This window comes from Lonchura striata, chromosome 2, assembly GCF_046129695.1.
Source record: "Lonchura striata isolate bLonStr1 chromosome 2, bLonStr1.mat, whole genome shotgun sequence".
Taxonomy (NCBI): Eukaryota; Metazoa; Chordata; class Aves; order Passeriformes; family Estrildidae; genus Lonchura; species Lonchura striata.
The window spans coordinates 12,783,347-12,802,558 of NC_134604.1; the positions used below are offsets into that span (position 1 = coordinate 12,783,347).

The 19,212-nt window shown below is 41.6% G+C and overlaps 1 protein-coding gene across 3 annotated transcripts in view; it reads left to right on the forward strand.

The window, feature by feature from the left end:
* Positions 1-753: 753 nt before the first annotated feature.
* CADM2 (cell adhesion molecule 2) overlaps positions 754-19,212 on the forward strand; it is a 590,742-nt gene continuing 572,283 nt past the window's right edge. For 2 of the 3 annotated variants that reach the window (XM_021541238.3, XM_021541246.3), the window contains exon 1: positions 768-1,329. In XM_021541238.3, the coding sequence (XP_021396913.1) occupies positions 1,269-1,329 (61 nt within the window). In that variant the 5' untranslated portion in view covers positions 768-1,268. Of the gene's footprint in view, positions 1,330-19,212 lie in introns of all 3 variants that reach the window. The other variant, XM_021541252.3, reaches the window with a different exon arrangement.

The window sequence follows — 19,212 nt, forward strand, 5'->3', positions numbered from 1 at the left end:
CCTTCCTGCATTCCTCGTGGTGCTCAGTGCTTTATCTTTCGGAACATTAGCCATTCCGGACCACCAGCTGAACGCTGCCAACCCTCCCAAGAAACCCTCCACAGAGAAAACTTTCTCCACGCCGCGCAGCGTCCGGCCAACACCGCCCGAAGTCCAGAAGCTCTTTATTGCCATTGTTCGGGGGCCGATCCCATCGCCGCCGCGGTGAAGGCGCCCGCACGGGATTGGCTCCCAGGAGCGCGGAGAGGCAGCCAGCCCTTCCTTTATCCGCGGTTTCTGGGCGGGAGGGCAGAGGGCAGAGGCAGGAGAGGGGCTCCAGGCGAGGGCCGGCGGAGGGGCCCCGGGCCCGCGGCGCTCCCGCCGGCGCCGCCGCCGCTTCAGCACCGGCCCTGGACAGCGCCCGCCCCGCCCGCCCCCGCCGCTCTCGCCGCCCATTGGCCGCGGCGCCGCCGCGCGGCCGCCGCTCCCCGCGATTGGCCCGCGCCGGCTGTCACTCAGCGGCGCGCGAGCCGGGCCCGGCGCCGGGGTGCGCCCCTCTGCTTTGTAGCGCGGCTCCTCATTGGCTGCGCGGCCCACCCCGGGCAGCGGCTATTGGGCAGCGCCGTGCGCCAGTCACGCGCCCGCCCGAGGGGCCGGGCCGGGGCTGAGGGGCGGGGCCTGGCCGGCGGGGGCGGGGCCAAAGACACGGCGGGGGCGGGGCCGCGGCGCAGGGCGGGCCGGGGTGTGGCGGAGGGCGGGGCCGGGGCGGGCCCGGCGCGGAAAGGGGCGGGGCGAGCGGAGGTTGCCCTTGTGTCTCGCGCCGGGAAGCGGCTGGAGCGGAGCGGGATCCCAGTCCCTGCGCATCCCCCCGCCTCCGCCGCCCCGCGGCGGCACGGCACGGGACAGCCCGGCATAGGCGAGCGCACAGGCGGACGGACGGACGGACGGACGGACACGCCGGCAGGGGCAAGGGGAGCCAGCGGGGGCACCTGGCACCGCTCCGCGGTGGGAACCTGAACCTGCCCAGCAGCGCCGGAGCCAGCGGAGAGAGCCGCTCTTTCCTCCTCCTTCTCCTCCTCCTCCTCCTCCCTCCCCAATCCACCCCCGCGACCCTGGTCCTCCTCCTCCTCCTCCTCCTCACCCCACTGGATACAGCGAGGGAGACACTGCGGCGGAGGCGGCGGCGGCGGCGGCTCCTGCGGGGGGAAGGAAGCGCCCGGAGAGCGGAGCGGCGGGAGGCTGCGGATCTGCGTGCCTGGCGCCCACCCAGCCCGAGGGGAGCCCCCAGGATGCGGCTGAAGCCCGGAGCGCTCCTGCGCTTCTACAGCCTCTGCGGGATCCTCGTACAAGGTACCGCCTCCTCCCCACCCCTGCCCCACGCGCGGGGAGGGAGGGACGCCGGGGGGGCACCGCTGCGGCCCGGGGCATCCCAGGTTTTCCCCCCCGCCCCACTCCTGACCCGCTCCCTCCCTCGCCCCTCTCCCGGCTTCCCCCCTCGCCGTGCGCCCCCAGCCTCCCGCTCGGCTAGCGCTATCCAGCGCTGAAGCGCCGCACGGCTGTTAACCCTTCCTGCCCTTCCCTCGTCAGCCTCTTCCCGCCCTCCTTCGCCCTCCGTGCTTCTTCCTCCACCTACCCCTCACCCGCCGCCGCCGCCAGCCGCTCGCCGACCCCCGCAGCCGCCCCCCGGCCGGCCGTCACCTCCTCGCTCGCCCGCCGCGAACGTGCCCCCGAAAGTGCGAGTGCAGCCGCAGCAGCGGCGTGTGCGCTGCAACAGCATCCCGGGGAAACGTGCGGGGCTCCAGCCGTGCCCCCCCGGCGGGGGGCAGCGGGATGGGGGGTGCCCGCGCCTCGCTGCGCCGCCGCCGCGGGTGCGCGTCTGTGTGCGAGGCATCAGATGCGCACGTAGGGTAATCGGATGAGCCGGCGGATCCTCTCGCCATCCTGCTCCAGGCGGCTCATCCTGCAGCTAGTTTCCAGACTGGATGTATTCCCCTCTCCCTCCTCCCCGCCGCCGCTCCCCCTCGTTCCCGTTATCCGGCCAAGTGGGATGGAGCGGCCGCCGCGCAGGGAAGCCCCGCGACGCGCTGCGAGGTGCCCGCCCGCCGCGGCTGCCTGCGGGGGAGCTTCCCCCAGACCTCTCCCGCTCCAGCGGGAGCCGAGCCGGCGGCCGAGCCCGCTGCGCTGCGCTGCCGCCGGGAGCTTGCCCCCTCGCTCCGGGATGGCGGCGCGGCCCTCCGGCCGCCCCGCTCGGCGGGGACCCCAGGGAGCGAGGGGGCGGGCGGCGGCCCCGGCCCCGCGGCCCGGCGGGTGCGGAGGGGCCGGGCAGCCGCCCCGCTGCAACTCGCTGGCGGACCCCGCTCCTCCGGGAGGATGCGGGGCATCTCCCAGCCCTTCCCTCGCTCGGCGTGCGGGCTGTTTCGGTGTGGGAAGGAGAAGCGAAGAGTCGATTAAACTAAGTGGCCTTGTAGGTTTTTTATTTTCCTTCTTTTTTTTTTTTTTTTTTTTTTTTTTTTCTCCCTCGCTCGCCTCCGTCATGCCATCTCACGTCAAGTTTAATATATTTCGCGTTTCACATGGCTGCGTCATGTGTCGGGCGATCTCTCCGGAGGGAGCCGCGGCTGGCAGCCCGGAGCGGGGGCACGGGCAGCCGCCCGGGTTCCCGAAACACGGCAGCCTCACTCACCCCCTGCCATCCCCATCGTCCTGACCCCCTCCCACGAGTGCCCCCGCTCCACCTCGCGGGGAAGTTCCCGGCCGGGGACGCGAGAAGGAATGGGAGGGGAAGGGAGTGCGCTGGGCAACGGCGAAGGACGGGTCCGTCGGGCGGATTATTTGTATTCTTTCCCGATGTTTATGGGCTGCCCGGTACGTCACCGCACAAGGAGCTGCTGTGTTGGTGCTATACAGGATTATTTATGGGGACATGTGCGGCGCGCTGCACCTGGGGGCTGGCTCCTCTCTGCCTTTTACATTTCCCTGTGAATTGTCAATTCATTGCCCTGCAACGGAGCTGGGGGTGGGAAGCCTCTGGACTGACTTTCTGTCACCAATAAAATCGGGGTTGCTGCTGGAGGAGGAGGATTTGATCTTTCCTAAGATGCAATCAGCTGCATTCAGCGCGGCGCAGTTTTAAGAGTAAACCAGTGATTAAAAACAGTGATGTCTTTCACTGCGGTTTAGAGAGTGTGCCAGGCGGAATGTAACTCTGTGAACTGCATCAGGTAAAAAACGTGTTGCAAGAAATGGGGTGTAGTGCAAAATCTGACTGTGACTGTGTGAAAATAACCAGATTGGGCCTGTCCTTGCAGATGGGGAAAAGTGATGCTTAACACATTACCCAGCTTGCCCTCTGTGTATGTAAAACATCTCCCCTCTCTTCAGTTTCTCACACAACTCTTTTTTCAGCTTCCGATTAAAACTACAATCAGAAATACTTAGGCTCTCTGTGTACCACACTTCAGCAGTGTTCTTTCAAGGGGATATAAAGAACTTGTAACACTCAGGCAGAAGTGAGAGGAAGTATTTTCTCCAACCCTTGTTTCCTGAGGTAAAGGAGAATCGAGGAGATGAATAAATACATTCCATAAGACTATCCTCAGTAGCAACTGTATCCAAGAGAATATCAAATTCCTTCAGTCCACCTTAAAGTGCAACTTCGTAAATGTTGTTTTCTTAGCATCTTCCATTTATTTTGACAGAAGTAGCAGACACAGTTACCATTAGACACATATCTTGTTGATAGCTTAATAGCTGCATTTAAAAGTAGTTTTTCCTGTTGGCTTGATTTACTTCCCCAAACTGTATTGTGAAGTATCTCAATGGATTTATTAGATTCCTCCAATTTTCTGTTTGTGGGCCATGGGACGTGCAGGTTTTTCTGTCATCTCTGATGAGAATAACATCTTTGTCCTGAGGATCTGAAGCACTTCTGAACTGTAATTACCGATGGTTTCTGTTGGTGAAACTGAAGCAAGTTAAAGACAAGGTGACAAAGAGTCAAGCTGACATGTGTCCTGTATGGAAGTTTGCCTTTCTGGCAAGATCTGTGGAGAGACTTGCTTAAGGATTCTGTCCTGAGTATTGATGAAGCATCAGCTGAGGGAAGAGGAATAGAATAATTCTTCTCAGCTTGTGCATGGAATAGCATTAGCAGCAAGCAGTCCCTTCAGAGGCGAGGCAAACAAGAAGTAAAAAAGCCCAGTGTCAACTGCTTGCTGTGAAAGGGGAGCGCTGGAGGTGGTAGAGGGAGTAATAACTTGGAGCTGAGAAGTGGTTTGTCAGCTGAGTTTGGGGATGGTATTTGTCTGCTCTGCCCTCTCCAGCATTTGCTGTGAAAATAGTGGGATCTCTGGCTGCTGCTGTTCCTAACTTGAACACTGTAATGAGCCTGGAGTACTTAAATGATGTCCCAGGGGGTTAACCTCTTATTTATGTTTACAGACGGCCTTACTTTTTTTTTTTTTTTTTTTCTTTCCGTTCTGATTGTGTTTTAAACACAGTCTTAAAATTTAACAGTTGTAGGGGGGGCATGTTTTTAGAATAACTCAAGTGCTTCATCTGAACTGTTTTTATGCAACCTGATGAGTAAACTCATTATTGTCCAGAGTCGCCACGTGAGAAACTGTTACAATAAAAATAGTTCTGCTGGATTCATAGGATACAGATACAGGTTTGGATTATCCTGGAATTGTAGCTGCTGTAGCCCCCTGCTGTGTGATAATGCAAATGGCATCTAATGCCTTAATGTGCTCAGCTCCGAGAAGGCACTGGGTAGTGCCATGGGTGGGAGCAAACGATCCACTTCCAAGATTTTGGCAACACTGGATAAATCTTCTCAGTGCAGTTGCTTCAGACACTTCAAATGCTTGCAACCTGTCGACTAATGAAAATTATGTAGGGACTCTTTAATTTGTCAGAAATTGTGGCCACTGATGCAACAAATCAGCCAAGACAGGTAATTGTTTGCGGGTGAGACTCTTTTCATTTGCTCAGATCTGTTACAAGCAGAATAAAAAAAAAAAAACCTGCAAACAAACCTGGACAAACATGAATATGACCAATGAGATCATCTGTGCTGATTTAAGATGAAGTCGTTACACTTTACTCAATATCTTGTGTATTTAGACTTTGTTTTGAATTTTCAGTTGGATTTCTGTTAGCAAAACCTTGGCAACCCAAGGCTGCCTGCACACGGGTTGTCTTGACAGCTCAGCGTTCATATGCTAATACAGTGTACAGCGAGTCAAATGCATGGAGTTTTAATTCTGTAGGTACTGTGAGGGCATACACAATTACATAATAAAAGACAGTAGTTTTAGTACAGTCCCTATGTGGAATATTTTAGACACAATTTGAAACGTAAAACTTTTCACTCTATTTGATGGTGTCTGTCTTTATATGACTTTCATCAATATAAGCAGGGCTTGGTAGACTTATTAGCTGCTTAGCTCTCAGGCGAGTTCATATTTTATGAATTATTTTGCTTGATTTCTTCATGATTCTTTATTGATAGTCATCCTATAGCAGTTCAGGCTTAGAACATGAAGTAACTAAACAATCCATATTCCCATTGATGATGTCCCACAACTTCCCTGTGGAGAACATGAATAGGGATTACTCATTCAAGTATTTATCTCACTCTTGCACTCAAAGTATTTTTCAAGTTTCTAGCATCAAATCAATAGTAAACAGTTTTGAAGTTTGTCACCAAAGTAACTCCATATAAATGCTGATCAACAGAAGCACCTCTGTTGAAACAAATACATTTTTTTTGTCTACTTTCCTGTTAATTTTGTTGTTGTACTTTTTTTTTATTTCAGATATTTCAGAAATGTAGAACAGTCAATCTACCTCTGCTTTTAAATTTACTTGTCAATTGCAATTCCATGATAATGTAGTGCAAATGTCTCTAAGTTATAGATTATTATTATTATAGAAGCCTTAGTTCTCATAATTAGCTTTCTCATCCCTCTGGCCTGATCCTACTACTGACAAAATGTGTTGAATGAGATTACCCTTATTCTTTCCACCAAAGAATTATTCTCTTAATAGGAGTTATTCTTTTAATATAGCTATGTAAATTGAAGCTTGGATTTTGAGGTGGTTTTGTGTATTTTTTTTCCTTTATCTCTCATGTGCATTGCAAATGTTGATGAAGTAACTGGCAACAGCAGTTATGTATGGTATGGGCATGGACATCAGGTGCTTGCCAAAAGAAGAGCAGTATAACCAACCAAAGTGTGGTTGACTGCACTAGAACAGTGACTTCCTTCCCACCTAACATTTAAAAATGTGGAAGTAGGAGATGTTGTCCTTGTCCTCTTAATGGCTTCTCCTAGAGAAAGAAGGATTACTTCAATTTTGTTTTAATTGTGTTGAACAGCGGGAAGAAACTCTCAAAAGTTAGGCCCTCTCAAAACAATGTAGGGTCTTCTGTGGAGAGATTGCCACTGACCTGCTTTTTAAAATACACATCCTAAAACAAATGCAGAATGATAAAACTATTAGACATAGTTTAGTGTGTGTATCCTCTGGGATGGCATTGATATTAAGTATGATCTTAATGAGCATATCCTTTCTTCCTAAGGAGTTTTTGAGGTGTTTGAGTGTTTGAAAGGAAGAAAGGCAAATACCATGTTCCAGTGGCAAGGAATAAATTGTAAAATCATGATTTCTCTCAGGAATTTGCCCTTGAGCAATTATCCTTTTACATAATGAAAACATTCTGGAAAAAAACCTGAGTATTTTCAAAAATGAATGTGGGTGTCTTTGCAAGGGTCCTTAATGTTGTAGCATATTTTTGTTTGTTTGTTTGTTTTTTTCCTTTTTTTTTTTTTTCCTTCTGAACCTATTTCAGGAACTTTTCCTTTAATTTTATAAATTAAATTTAAAGACAAAACCTAAATGTTTGTCGTTTCTCTTAATGTTAATGGCTACTAAGCTTAGGATGGGTGCTTTAAATATCAATGCATAAGACACTACTGCAATAGCATCCTAAGGGGGTTGAAAGAGGGAGAGAACATTTATTTCAGGGACAAAACACTGGGGGCTGTGTAGCTGCTCTTCCAGTGCTCACCTTTAATGCTAGAGTTTGGTGTGTAGGACTTTTCAGCGTGTGGAACTCGGAACAGCTACAGAGGGGTTAGTGAACAATGTAGGTGGTTTGTCTACCTGCTTTCCCATCTCCTTTCACTTTAATCTGTAAATGTGAGGAAAAAAAAAAATCATACTTGCATTCTTTGCTATCCTTTTATTTGCAAAATAGAGACCTTGGAACCCATGTAAGTCTTATTTAGGAAGGCTTTTGCTGTCTTGACAAGTTTAAGATTTTTGAGGGAAAGACAATTTCCTTCCAGCAGTGAGTTGAGTTGTGTTTACTGATTTTGAGTTTAATCAAATGGCTTTTGGAGAGTGTGAGTGCTTTTATAACTTTTGCATTCAAAGTAGCAGCAAATCAATTTTAATATAGTTTTACATTACTATAAATTCATGCATTCACCTTTTTTTTCTCTTTTATAATACTCTATTTACGTTTATCCTTTTTTCCTTAAATAACTGATAAAGATTATTAACTGTCCATAGGCAGCTGCTCTTCAGTTTCAAGAAAAATAATTGTAGTGTATGTTCCTCAATTCAAATGCCTAAAGTTCCTTCAGAGCTGAAATTTTTTCTGTATAAGTTTTTTTTATGTGGAGATACATTCCTGAACTACTCTACAGCTTTTCCTTTGTTTTGTGAATGGAGTTGGCAATGTTTAGGTTTTTTGTAAAACAGAGTGTGTCATCACATATCCAGTATGGAGGTTGTTTAAATAGATTTGATATTCTATCATCCTCTTTGTATAAACAGTTTGTTGGGAAGAATAGTGCAGGAGAGATTGTTTTCTTACGTTAGAGATAAAAATATCCTGGTGATATTTTAAACCTCTTATATGCCACAGTATTAATCAAATAATGGTTCTAATCTTGGTAATTCAATTACTAAACCTTAGGTGAAGGAACCAGAGTCTAGTGCTACATGCAAAAATAATCTGTGACCACTTCTGAAGATGCAGTTCCACCTTTATCATCAATACATGATGCACTGCATTATTGCTGCTGCTGCTTCTGGCAGAAGCTGAATAGGCAGCACAGTGGTACAGACCCATTGGAGTCCTAAAACTCTTGTTTTTTTTCTGAAGTTCAGCACTGGAGATTCAAGAACTGACACTGACTGACAGCTCTGAAGAGAGTAAGACCAAATTACTTCACAGCAGCAGTTGTAGTAGGCACGGGCACTGTGGTATTTTCTGTCTGTTCCGATATTTATCCCAAACTGACCTACATCTGCTGGATTAACAGTGTAGCTTGACCTGCTTTTATTCCTGCTATTCTGTAAGGCAGGAAGGCTGTTCTGGTTAGTCCCTAACCAGGGGAAAAGCTGTACTAGTTGAAACAGGAGCAATCAAATTTATTTTAATTAAAAGATTGTAAAAAGTATATTCTAGCATCAAGTTAATTTCATATTTATCCCTTTCAAAGTGTTGTTTTTTTTTTTTTTCTTTCCTGAGTGTTAATATGTTTTTATGTGTGAAGTTAAAATCTTGACATTCTAGTTGGTGCTTTATTGTGGTACACTGGAGAACAGTGAAGAATTCTCCATTGATTTGCACCATTTGTACAGAGAAAGTAAGACTTAATTTGATAAATGAAAACACTTATTTTCACTCTTGAATTTCTTTAAACTGAATGAGATTTTTTAATGTCTTCAAATATACAAGAACATTGAACTGCAGCCATTTGCAAATAGGAGAATAAATGCAGTGACTAGAAATATTGCTCACTAAACTGATTACCAATCAAGGATTAACAAATCTGTGACAGGTCATCAAATGGTATAATATATTAAAGTATTCCATTTATATGAATTCTTTTGTTAGCAACTAAGATAAGAGTAGTAAGAATGAAAGAACTTCTTGTCTTTGGAGGAAACCTTAAACTTACATGCCAGGTTTTAAATGACATATGAAGCATCTTCTTGGCATTGCAGTTTTCTCTTAACTTTACAGTTATTTAACTTTTCCATTGCAGGTTTCTAATAATGTTACTGATGTCTTCAGGCTTGTATCATGTAGCCTTGTAGCACTGTGAAAAATAGGTGAGATTTGGATGATATGGAGGAAGATAGAAGTGCCATCTTGTTCAGTGATGATTGTAGTTAATGACAAATTACATGTGTGCAGTCAAAAGGGAATCCCTTCAATTTTAACTTAAAACCAATTGTAGCAAAAATTACAACACCTAACACTGAGGAGCTTTTCAGCACTTAAATATCAAGTCACACAACAGACAGGACATTTTATATTAAAAAAGTGTGTCTCATCTTCTGGTGTAAAACCAAATTAGCAGTGAATTAGCTTTAAAGATTGTGCTTTCTCTAAAGGCTGAAGTCCTCACCCAAGCATGTCTTAAGGCAAATCTTGACTGCTGCTTATATAAACACAGTCAAGATGGTGTAGTTTTGAAGACAGGCAGGGTATAAGAAATTTAAGTATGGGTTAGAACTTTGACTATTTGTCCATCTTCTGCAGAACTATTTGTCTTTCTTATTATTATATTGATTTTTTTGTTAAGTATGTGGCATACCTCTCATCAGTAAATGTAAAGTTGTGGTTTACAAACTTCTGGTTAATGCTTCTTTTTGGTGTGTAAAATGCAAAATTCCTCAACTCCTTAAATAATTGTTCAAAGCTTAGATAATTTCATTACTTTCCCCATAAAATAAGCCTGAGTTTTAGAATTGGACCAGAATAAAATTAAAATGTTCTCAGCTTTATAAGCTATCTTTTTTTGCAAATTATAAATCATTATTGCTTTGCTGCATTCTGAATGGTGAATTTGGGAGCCACTGGGAAAGCATATAATCAATAGAAATATATGGGCCATTTGTTTTTATTTATGATAGATAAAAAAACCTCACTGGCTTGTAGACTTATGGGACTTTCCCATATGCTTAGTACGTAAGATTAATTTCAAAATAGCTTGGAATTTAACATTGGTTTAAGTGACTAGGCATTTATATATTTTGTGGAAGCAATGTCTGGAGGTGGGGGGAGGAGAAGAGTTTTTGAAAACAATAGGATTGTAGAATTTCCCAAGCTGTCTTTGGATTTTGAGAAAAAGAGTTACGCCAGATTTTGTACAGATCTGCTTTTGTCTGTTAGAAGTGATACTTCTGTTCTACAAAAGGACAATTTCTTCCTGATCTGATGCAAAATGGAATAACAAGAAATTTGGATAAAGAAGGCAGTTGAATATGTGCTATGAAGGATATTCTTCATTTACTGTGATATCTGTACCACAGAATTTGGAAGTGCAGATGCACTTAATGTTCATTAAATTATCTCTGTTGCAAACTGAAATATACCATAAACCCAACAAGAAAACAGAATCTACTATTCTTTACAATGTTAAGTAAACAAATGAAAAGTTCTTGTTTAGAGTTAGTATCATAGGGTGTTTTTTTTTTTCCTTTTAATTGGTCGTTAAAAACCTACCATTTGAAGTTTTTTTAGAAAGTAAATATCTTCAGAAATAAATCTCAAAATATGTGACTGGCTGGTCACAGATAAATGCAGATTAATCTCCCTCTAGGCCCTGTCTGCCCAGGATACCTGCCAAGAAAGAAAAAAAACAAAAAAACACAACTTTTTTTCCTTCTGCTTGCTGCTTCAAGGCTTATAGTGGGGAAACAGCAGCAGCCCTGCTCTGTATGCATGAGGGATTTGCTTTCTTAAGATTGTGAGGATAAGGGCCTCGAGTTTGGATCCTGTCTAATCTGTTTACATTGATGTGTCAATTCTGCAAGGAGTGAGCTGTGCCAGAGCAGTGCCTAAGTGTTCTTCATGGAAGATACGTGGATGGATGGAGGACAGGACATGTGCACAGCTCATTTTCTCTAGGAATAAAACATCCTTCTGGAGTTGGCACAGAAGCCTTTGCTGTGAAGGACAAGACACCTGTGAAGATCAGGCTGGAACAAACCCTGTATGACTATGGGTTTGCAGGTAGCATTGGGACTTTGCACCTCTCTCCTGCTGTGACTTTCCACCTCTTCCCCTCTGCAGGAAATGGAATGAAACAAGTCAAGATTTTAGAGGAAGTGCATTCTGTAGAAGCTGTTAGAGGACATCCTTCTTCCTACTTTGAGGAGAAACTATGTGAGATGGATGTGATAAGAGGATTAGAATTTATTTTTCCTTTTTTTTTTTTTTTTTTTTTGAGAGTTTGGTTAGGTTTTGTTTTATTTTTAATTACTAGTGTTTTCTACCCACTATTTCTCTGCCTTCCTCAAATGTGTATTGACAGAGGTGAGGAGGAGAGCCAGTTGGAGTCAGTCCCTGGCACTGGAGCCTGTCTCCTGACAGGGACACTGGTTTCAAATGCTTTTTACAGGGGTGGTCATAAAGCTCCAGTCGATTCACCTGAATTTTTTTGTGTCAGTAAAACATGGAAGACTTTCTACAAGCATAAGCAGGAGAGGGCAAATATGAGAGCTGAAAATACTTCAGAAGTTACCATAGGAAAACCAGGAACTGAGATGAATTTCCGCAGATTGGTATCAATATACTGCATGAGAGCATTTCAGCATAGCCCCATTTAATTTTCCTCATTCTGAGTTGAGAGAAATCAATTGCTTGATTTGAGCATCTCATTCAAATGCAGCTAAAGCACTTTGTAGGTGCAGTTAACTCCCATTTTCTCTCTAATGTTACAAGACAAGCCATTTCACTGTAGAATGCAGTACAACCCACAATACTCCAAGTATCAATGTCACTTGTGCTCTGTTTGAATTAAGAGGCTTACAGAAAAGATCCAGTGAAATGTATATTAGTATGAGAAATTGGAGTTTATTTAGGAATATCAATGTCAAAACAGAAGATGCCTTCAGAAATACAGTTCCACTGCTGTTATGTCCTCTTGATCTGCATGCCTAGAAAAATGGAATTATTGCTCTGCATGTGTAGCAATGTGCCTATCAAATTTAAACATTGGTAGCCACTCTGCTATAACTTGGGTAAGATGTTTGCATGGTAGGAGCAAGCAGGAGGTGCTGCTGTTGCCTCCTGTTAAACATCTGGATTGCCTCAATACACACCACTCATTCTCTAAAAGGGGAATTCTTCACATGAAAACTTTCAGTTCAGTTAACACCTGAAATAGCTACCCCATTTCTGAAAGGCTTCTGCTGCTTACAGAATAGAAAAGAAACTGCGAAACAACTGGTAACAAGTTTTTTAAACACATTACTGAGGCTCTGGGGCTATCTGTGTCATGAATGTATTTTTTGTATCTGGAACATGTGTGCACACTATCAGGTGTCAGGCTACTGTACAGGGGAATCTATACAAACACAGTGTTTTGGCTAAATTAGGGAAATAGTCCCAAGAGCAGAATTAAGAAAAGATGAGAAATCCATCCAGTGTTTCTGGTGCTTCAGAGAAAGATTTGTATTATTGCAAGTCTCTGCCATTCTTGCATGTGCAAGTTGTTTTTTATTTTTTTTTTTTTCACAGTATACTCTTGTAAAGCATCTACATCAGATGCTTTAATAACTCCTGACAAACTTGTTAGTATTGTTTGCTGTGGCAGTGTGACAGATTTTATTGCAGAATACACATGCATATGTGAATTTAGATTACAAAAATAAATCTATGGATGATGATATTTGAAATCTTTTAAATAGAGAACTAGGTGGTGCTGTTCTTTCATCTTTGTTGCTCAGCTGAATTCTTAAGTATGGACTGAGAACACCAGGCTACTACTTTTAAAAAATGAATTTAGGTCTCTTAAAAATGTTAGAAGAAGTTACTGTTTCAGATTTCACTGAGAATGCTACTTTAGCAGCTAATAATTGCTCAATACAACACTTTATAGTTTATGGAAAAGAACTTTTGCATTGAATGGTGTAGTTTTATTCAGTATGGTGATATACTTCCTTTTATTTTCAGTTTGAATGACTTTGGAGTTAATTCAAATGACTTTTTAGACTTTATGCTTGGTGTTATATTTAGGATTATTTGTTCTAATCAGTTTAACTTGTTCAGATGTGTGAACCTTTTTAATCCTTTTCCACTGTTGGTTTCTTAAACACTTTGGGACTAATTTGCTAACAGCACAATGAGATCATCAATAATTGCTGGAAGAAATTTGTTGCAATTCTGTAGTAGCAGTATATAAACCACAATTAATTAAACAAGAAAACCAATTTATTAAGTTTTATTCCATTTACAAAAAATATAAATTTTTAATCACTGTTTTGTCTCAATGCTGCAATAGGAAATAGTGAAGTTAGATTATAATGAACTGCCTAGGATCGAGATAGATTTGTTTTATTAGTGTTCAGTGTTGCAGCAGAATAATAAATGTCTAATTAGTCTCCAACTCCAGTATGTAGCACTTTGGTGGAGAGTGCCTCTCCTTGACCACTGCTTAAACTAAAATGTTGAAAGAACAGATGGAAGATAAAGAAATAAAGGGAAAATGTACTTCTGCACTGAAAAAGAAATTAAAATGTGCTCTGGCCAGGTCAGAGTTATAAATGTGTTTGCTCTAAGTATCTAATTACTCACTCAAAAAATAAGCTGCAGCTGTTAATGGAGGAGTGTGAAAACACTTTTTCATGGAATTTGTTTCCCCTATTCCTTCTGAAGTGCTGCAATACATAGTGAAATCTGAAACAGAAAGCTGAGTTTTTACTTTATTCTTCTTTTGAACAATCAAAGCATGCTTTTACTTGACACTAATTAGAGATTTAGTCAAATATCTAAATAATACCCATACAATTAATTACAATTTTGTACCAATGTTAAAAGCAATAATTCATTTTATGTTGATTTTTGTGGGATTTTAGTGTCACTTAAGCAGCTATTCCAATGTTTGAAAAGCAACAAAAGGTGTTTCAATTTATTTATGGAAATAGGAAAGAAATCCAAAACAACTCAAATTCACAAAGAATTAAAAAAAAAAAAAAAATCCCTTTTTATTCCTGACAAGCAAATAGTCTTAGCTCTGAAGCAGGAGTCACATTTTATTATGCTCTGTGTGGTAATGGACTTTGTACTGTGATTTTGATTTTAATTTCTGCCATTAAAAACTACTAATAAAAACTCACTGCCAGCATTACTTCAGTGCTTAGCATTTCCTTATTGCAGAATTGCATCTTAGGGATAGTGGTACAATTTGCATGGGTTAGCAGACTACTTACTTTTAAAAAGGGGGAGTGTTAATAGATTAAGTGTTTCTAACTGTAATTGGGTACAAGTGTGCAGAAGATTTCTGAATGCATATTATAAATTAAAAATTATCAAACCAGAGAACTTCAGAAGTTTCTACTTTCTCCCACAGCCTGTAGTTTGGTCTGTGGATTAGCACATACTCCCAATTATTGCAAGTACTTAATTTTTACAGTACTTTTAGAGTATTTTCTTCTTTTTCTCAGGAAGTGTTGGACCCCTGATTCAAGTCCTTCTATGTGCAAGTGTTCTCTTAAAGAAATATTTGACTGGAAAGAGAGAGAATTTATTACAAGTAATTACTTATTTTCAATTGTTGTGATTCAAAACCAGTAAAATTGATATTTATGTACTGTGTTGGAGATGAGCTGTCAATAAATAAATGAAGGACCACTTATAAGTCTTTCTGCACCAGCCCACTCCTTTCAAAGCAGCTAAGCATGAGCATGTGAAGGAGTGAGGTGTCAGAACCAGAGCTGCTGTTGTTTCTAAGCTGCTGTTGATTTTCTCAGTTACAGATGCTATTTAAGAATCTAATTTAAGCCAGGTGCAGTGAACATGTCCTGTGATTTCTACAACATTCTACAACACTCCAAAATAACTTTCAGAAAATGGATGCTGCTTGATCCTTAGATCTGAGGAAGAGAGAGGGATATTATTATTTCAAAACAGAGGAAATATGATAAAAATGATCTTTATTTCTTTTGTTCTGCTTAGGTTCTGGGAAACATCCAAAAGCATGAAAGGTGTCCTTGCCCATGGCAGGGAGGTTGGAAATAGATGATATTTCAAGTTCCTTCCAACCCAAGCCATTCTCTGTTTCTATGATTCTGTGTTCGCTAAAGCTCAGGTTTGTTTTCTTAGTACATTAAAATAATAGTAAGTTCTTTATTTGTTTTCTCCCCCCTACTGAGTATTACCAGTGTAGGGAGAGATCTGCATAAGATACTGAGTTTTAGGGAACTTCTGTTTGAAATCATTTGGATTGGCACAGTAGGTTTTTTCCCTTGGCTTACATTGCAATGAATAATTTATACAAGAAGTGCAAGATGACACCATATATAAGGTTACTTTTCTAATCTAGGAAAATGCCACAATGTAAAGGAGCCATAAAATACTTTGTATTTCTATTTGTGAGAATTTTTTTTCCAACATTCTTTGATTTAGGCTTTGCATTCCACTTTTAATTTTTTTTTTTTTTTTTTTTTTTTTTTAATCTGTGACTTCATCTTTTTTTTCTCCATTGCTTTTAAGTTTTTATTCTGGTTTGGTCAGTGTGTTGCTATAAGTCCTGATATTTTAAATTTATTAAATCAGATGAAGAATAATTCTGAATAAACATGTAATTGTCTGTTTTGAGCCAAGAGCTTGGGAAGCCCATTGTCACCTGTCACCAATGTGTGTTTTTTGTTTGTTTTCCCCCTTGTGTTTGGATATGAGTGACGATCATAGGGTAACACTAAACATTAATGTCTGATTTAGTAAAAAAACAACTATACCCATTGTAACTTCCATGGTATCTATGGAAGGGTTGTAAGAAGGGCACAATAGAGATCTACCTCATTTTTCATAATAGTATCTCAGCTTTTGCTGTGTCTGCACCACTTCTAAGTTCTTAGATACTTTCTGTTGATATTTACAAGTACTTTACCTTTTTCATTATGTTTCAGTTGCCACAGTTACAGTAACTGTTTTATTTCAAATACAGTTAAAGGAAGATTCTCTAGTATAACTTCAGAGTAGGGTGTGACTCTGGTACAGCTCACAGATGAAAACCAAACATGTAAATATAGAGAATTTAACTTGAATTCACTCTTCCAAGTATGGAATTTGAAGGAAATAATTAGTATTTAGAGTAAACAGTGCTTAGTCCTCATTTTCCCTGATAGTGGGATCCCAGAACCTTTGAATTTAACTTTTAAAAGTTAACATTAACTAAATTGAGATCTAAGGCTACTCAGGCTCATAATAGTGATACTTTTTTTTTGAGAGTTGTTTCATGATTAATGAGTGTTTGTCATGATTAATTAATCTTGAAAACCTTTATCTGTGTATAACATTGCAAACATAGCAGAATTAAATGAAAATTATGAGCTAGGCAAAGAATTGTTTGTGTAGATCTATTTATATCAATACTGAAAATAAGTGATCAAGAAGATAGGGCAATTATTGCATGATATCTGATGAACCTAATTCAGTTAGTTATCAGACTCTATGCAAATAAAATATTCCAAGTACCTAGGAAAGAAGGTTTTGTTGGTTTTGTTTTGTTTTTTTTTTTGTCAGCTACCCTTCTGTCTCCCCACTTCCCCAAAGAATTTGAAGTGTGCATGAAACTTTGCCAGCATCACTTAAAAATATGAATAAAATTCTGAAGTCCAGCTCTTCTACCATGAAGCAAGTTATTTAAGCTGAAACAAAGATGATTGTGCTTTTTCATCTCTGCAGGACTATTATTTGGAATTCTGTTCATTTTCATTGTGAAACACATGAGTAATCAGTATCAATGCTCAGATAATATTGTGGTGATTTTGTTAATTGTGTGTTCTCTGTGATTTTAAGTTGGAATTACAAAATAAAACCATTCCAAACCCATGCCCATGTGTCTGCTCTGTACCTGCTTGTGAAAATTCAAAGGTGCAGTCACAGCATGTGAAAAGTCATTCAGTCTCACAAGTGTGTTGGCATTTTTCTCAACTTGCTGAGTGCATAAGCTGTAAATTTTAAGTAATTGCCATGTAGAAACCTCATGCATATAACAGGACCATTTTATTTATGCCTATTTGTCAGCAGCCGCATCCCAGAATGGATTTGTTTAATAAGTACCACTGTTCTGCAGTCTGCACCTGTACGTGCTTTTAAGTTGCCTGATAATCTCAGCAAATCAAAAAGTCTTTCCCCACCTAACCAAATAGTCTTCTGAGATTGTGGAAGTACTAACATTTGTTCAGAAAAGTGATATAATAAGTAAGGCTTTCAGCCACCTAAAGTGTTGGCTAAATTTTTGACTATTGGTTCATTAAATCTTTTGTCTTGTTGCTAGCTCTGCTGGCAAGTATCTCAATATTTTCATTTTTGGGCTTTCTCATCACAAAATGCCATGACAGACAAAGGATCAAGTAAAGCTGAGCTCTTCCTGCTGCACTGACCCTTTGAGTTGAGCCTGTCTTATTCCATATGAAGTGCACCTTCTGAGCAGTTACAGTTCAGCAGCTTATAGCAAGGTTAAGGGGCTGAAAGTGGAGTTCTCCAAACAAGTCCTTGAGCTGGAAGCATCATGGGGCTGTGGCTGGACTAGTTAGCCTTGTGTAATTAATCTTCAGTACATTGGTTTTCCTTACTCTTCTCTTTGCAACCACAACCATTTAACTTGTTGTTAATGCATGTCTCATTCTTCTCAGTGAGAATTTTTAGTATCATCTCATCCTAGCACTGTACTAAGCCAGATCTAGTCATTAGTCTTGGTGTAGACTGCTAAAAATGCATCTTGGAATTTAGAGGTTTTTGTGAAATAGAGTCCACTTAAAAATGCAGCATCCACTGTCGTCAGTAGAAATTCATATGCAGAAGTTTGGAAAAAAGCCAGGTTGCATTTTATATTATTTAAGAAAAAAATACATAGTATAGAATTTGCATTTATTCATTATGTTTTAACTATAGTTTTAACAATATTTGTATATAAACATTTAGACTAAGTTTAACTCTATATAAGCATATATATATGTATATTTCATCACTTGATTTACACTGCATTCAAAGCCAATAAATTAAATATCCATGTATGAGTCGGATTCTGGTGAGAAAGTTGCCCAAAGCTAAAGAAAACTTAAGTGCAATAACTGAAGTGTTCTGAGAGGGAAATGTGAAAACTTCCCCTGAAAATGTGTGGTTTTGCTCTCTGTAAATAGAAGTTACATCAAAAAGGCATACTAATTTTTTTTTTTTTTTTTTGAGTGTTGATATCAGTGCAGCTGAGTTATGGAAGAGTTGGTACTGGCTTGTTCAAGAGAGTCAGAATGATGCTGTTCCAGGTCACTGTGGGTCATCTGGTTAATGCTGGATGTGAAAGGCTGTGCTACATTCCAGCCTTTGTCCTACTTTCATGAAACAGATGCTCTTCACTGAGGAGACACAATTAATTGCTATGAAATGGGTGGGTGTCCACTTGCCATTCTTTAAATGCAACCATTGCAGTTAGTTTTGGTTAAATTCTTTGCTGTTTGTAGCTGCAGGAGTTCATATTTTGAGGTTGTGAATTTCTTCGGCTCCAAGACAAGCTGAACAAATAGAAATACAAACCACTAATATAAATGCTTTTAAGCTTTTTGCTTATTTTGCAAGCAGTTGAGCTTATTAACCCTGAAAAAAGCAATCTGAAACGGTAACAAATATATGTGTTAATGGAACCTTCTCTTTCACAAAAAGAACCTGAAATTTGCAACACCAGGTCACTTGAAAGACCTCTAGTTTTGCACTGAATGTGGTTTAATGAACATTTTCTTTCTTTCTTGGAGGGTTTTTTGCTAAGCAGTAATTCTCCTGTGGAAGATTAAGCTATTTACTAGCAACACTAAAAGATGATACATCTAAAAAACATGATAACATGAATTTCATTGTGCATGTGAAGTGGAAAAAATTTCACTAAATTTCCAGTGGCAGATGTGTTGCTTTTATTGCTGGCTTCCATGGGTTGCAGTGAGGGGAGCTGCCAAACCAGATCTTCTGTGGGCACCACCTTGCTGATCCTGGAGTTTCAAGGCTAATCTCAATCACCTGCCGGTCTGAGTGTGCACATTTAGGAAGGGGAAGCATCCAGGCAGGATTTGCAAGGCTGGGAGACACCAGTGTAGTCATGTGGAAGAGGCTTCAGATGGAATCTGGATTTGGATTGGCTTTCTCTCTCCTGGGCAGCACAAAGCTGGATTCACAGGACAGCCTTGGTAGGATTTTAGGGTGAGCAA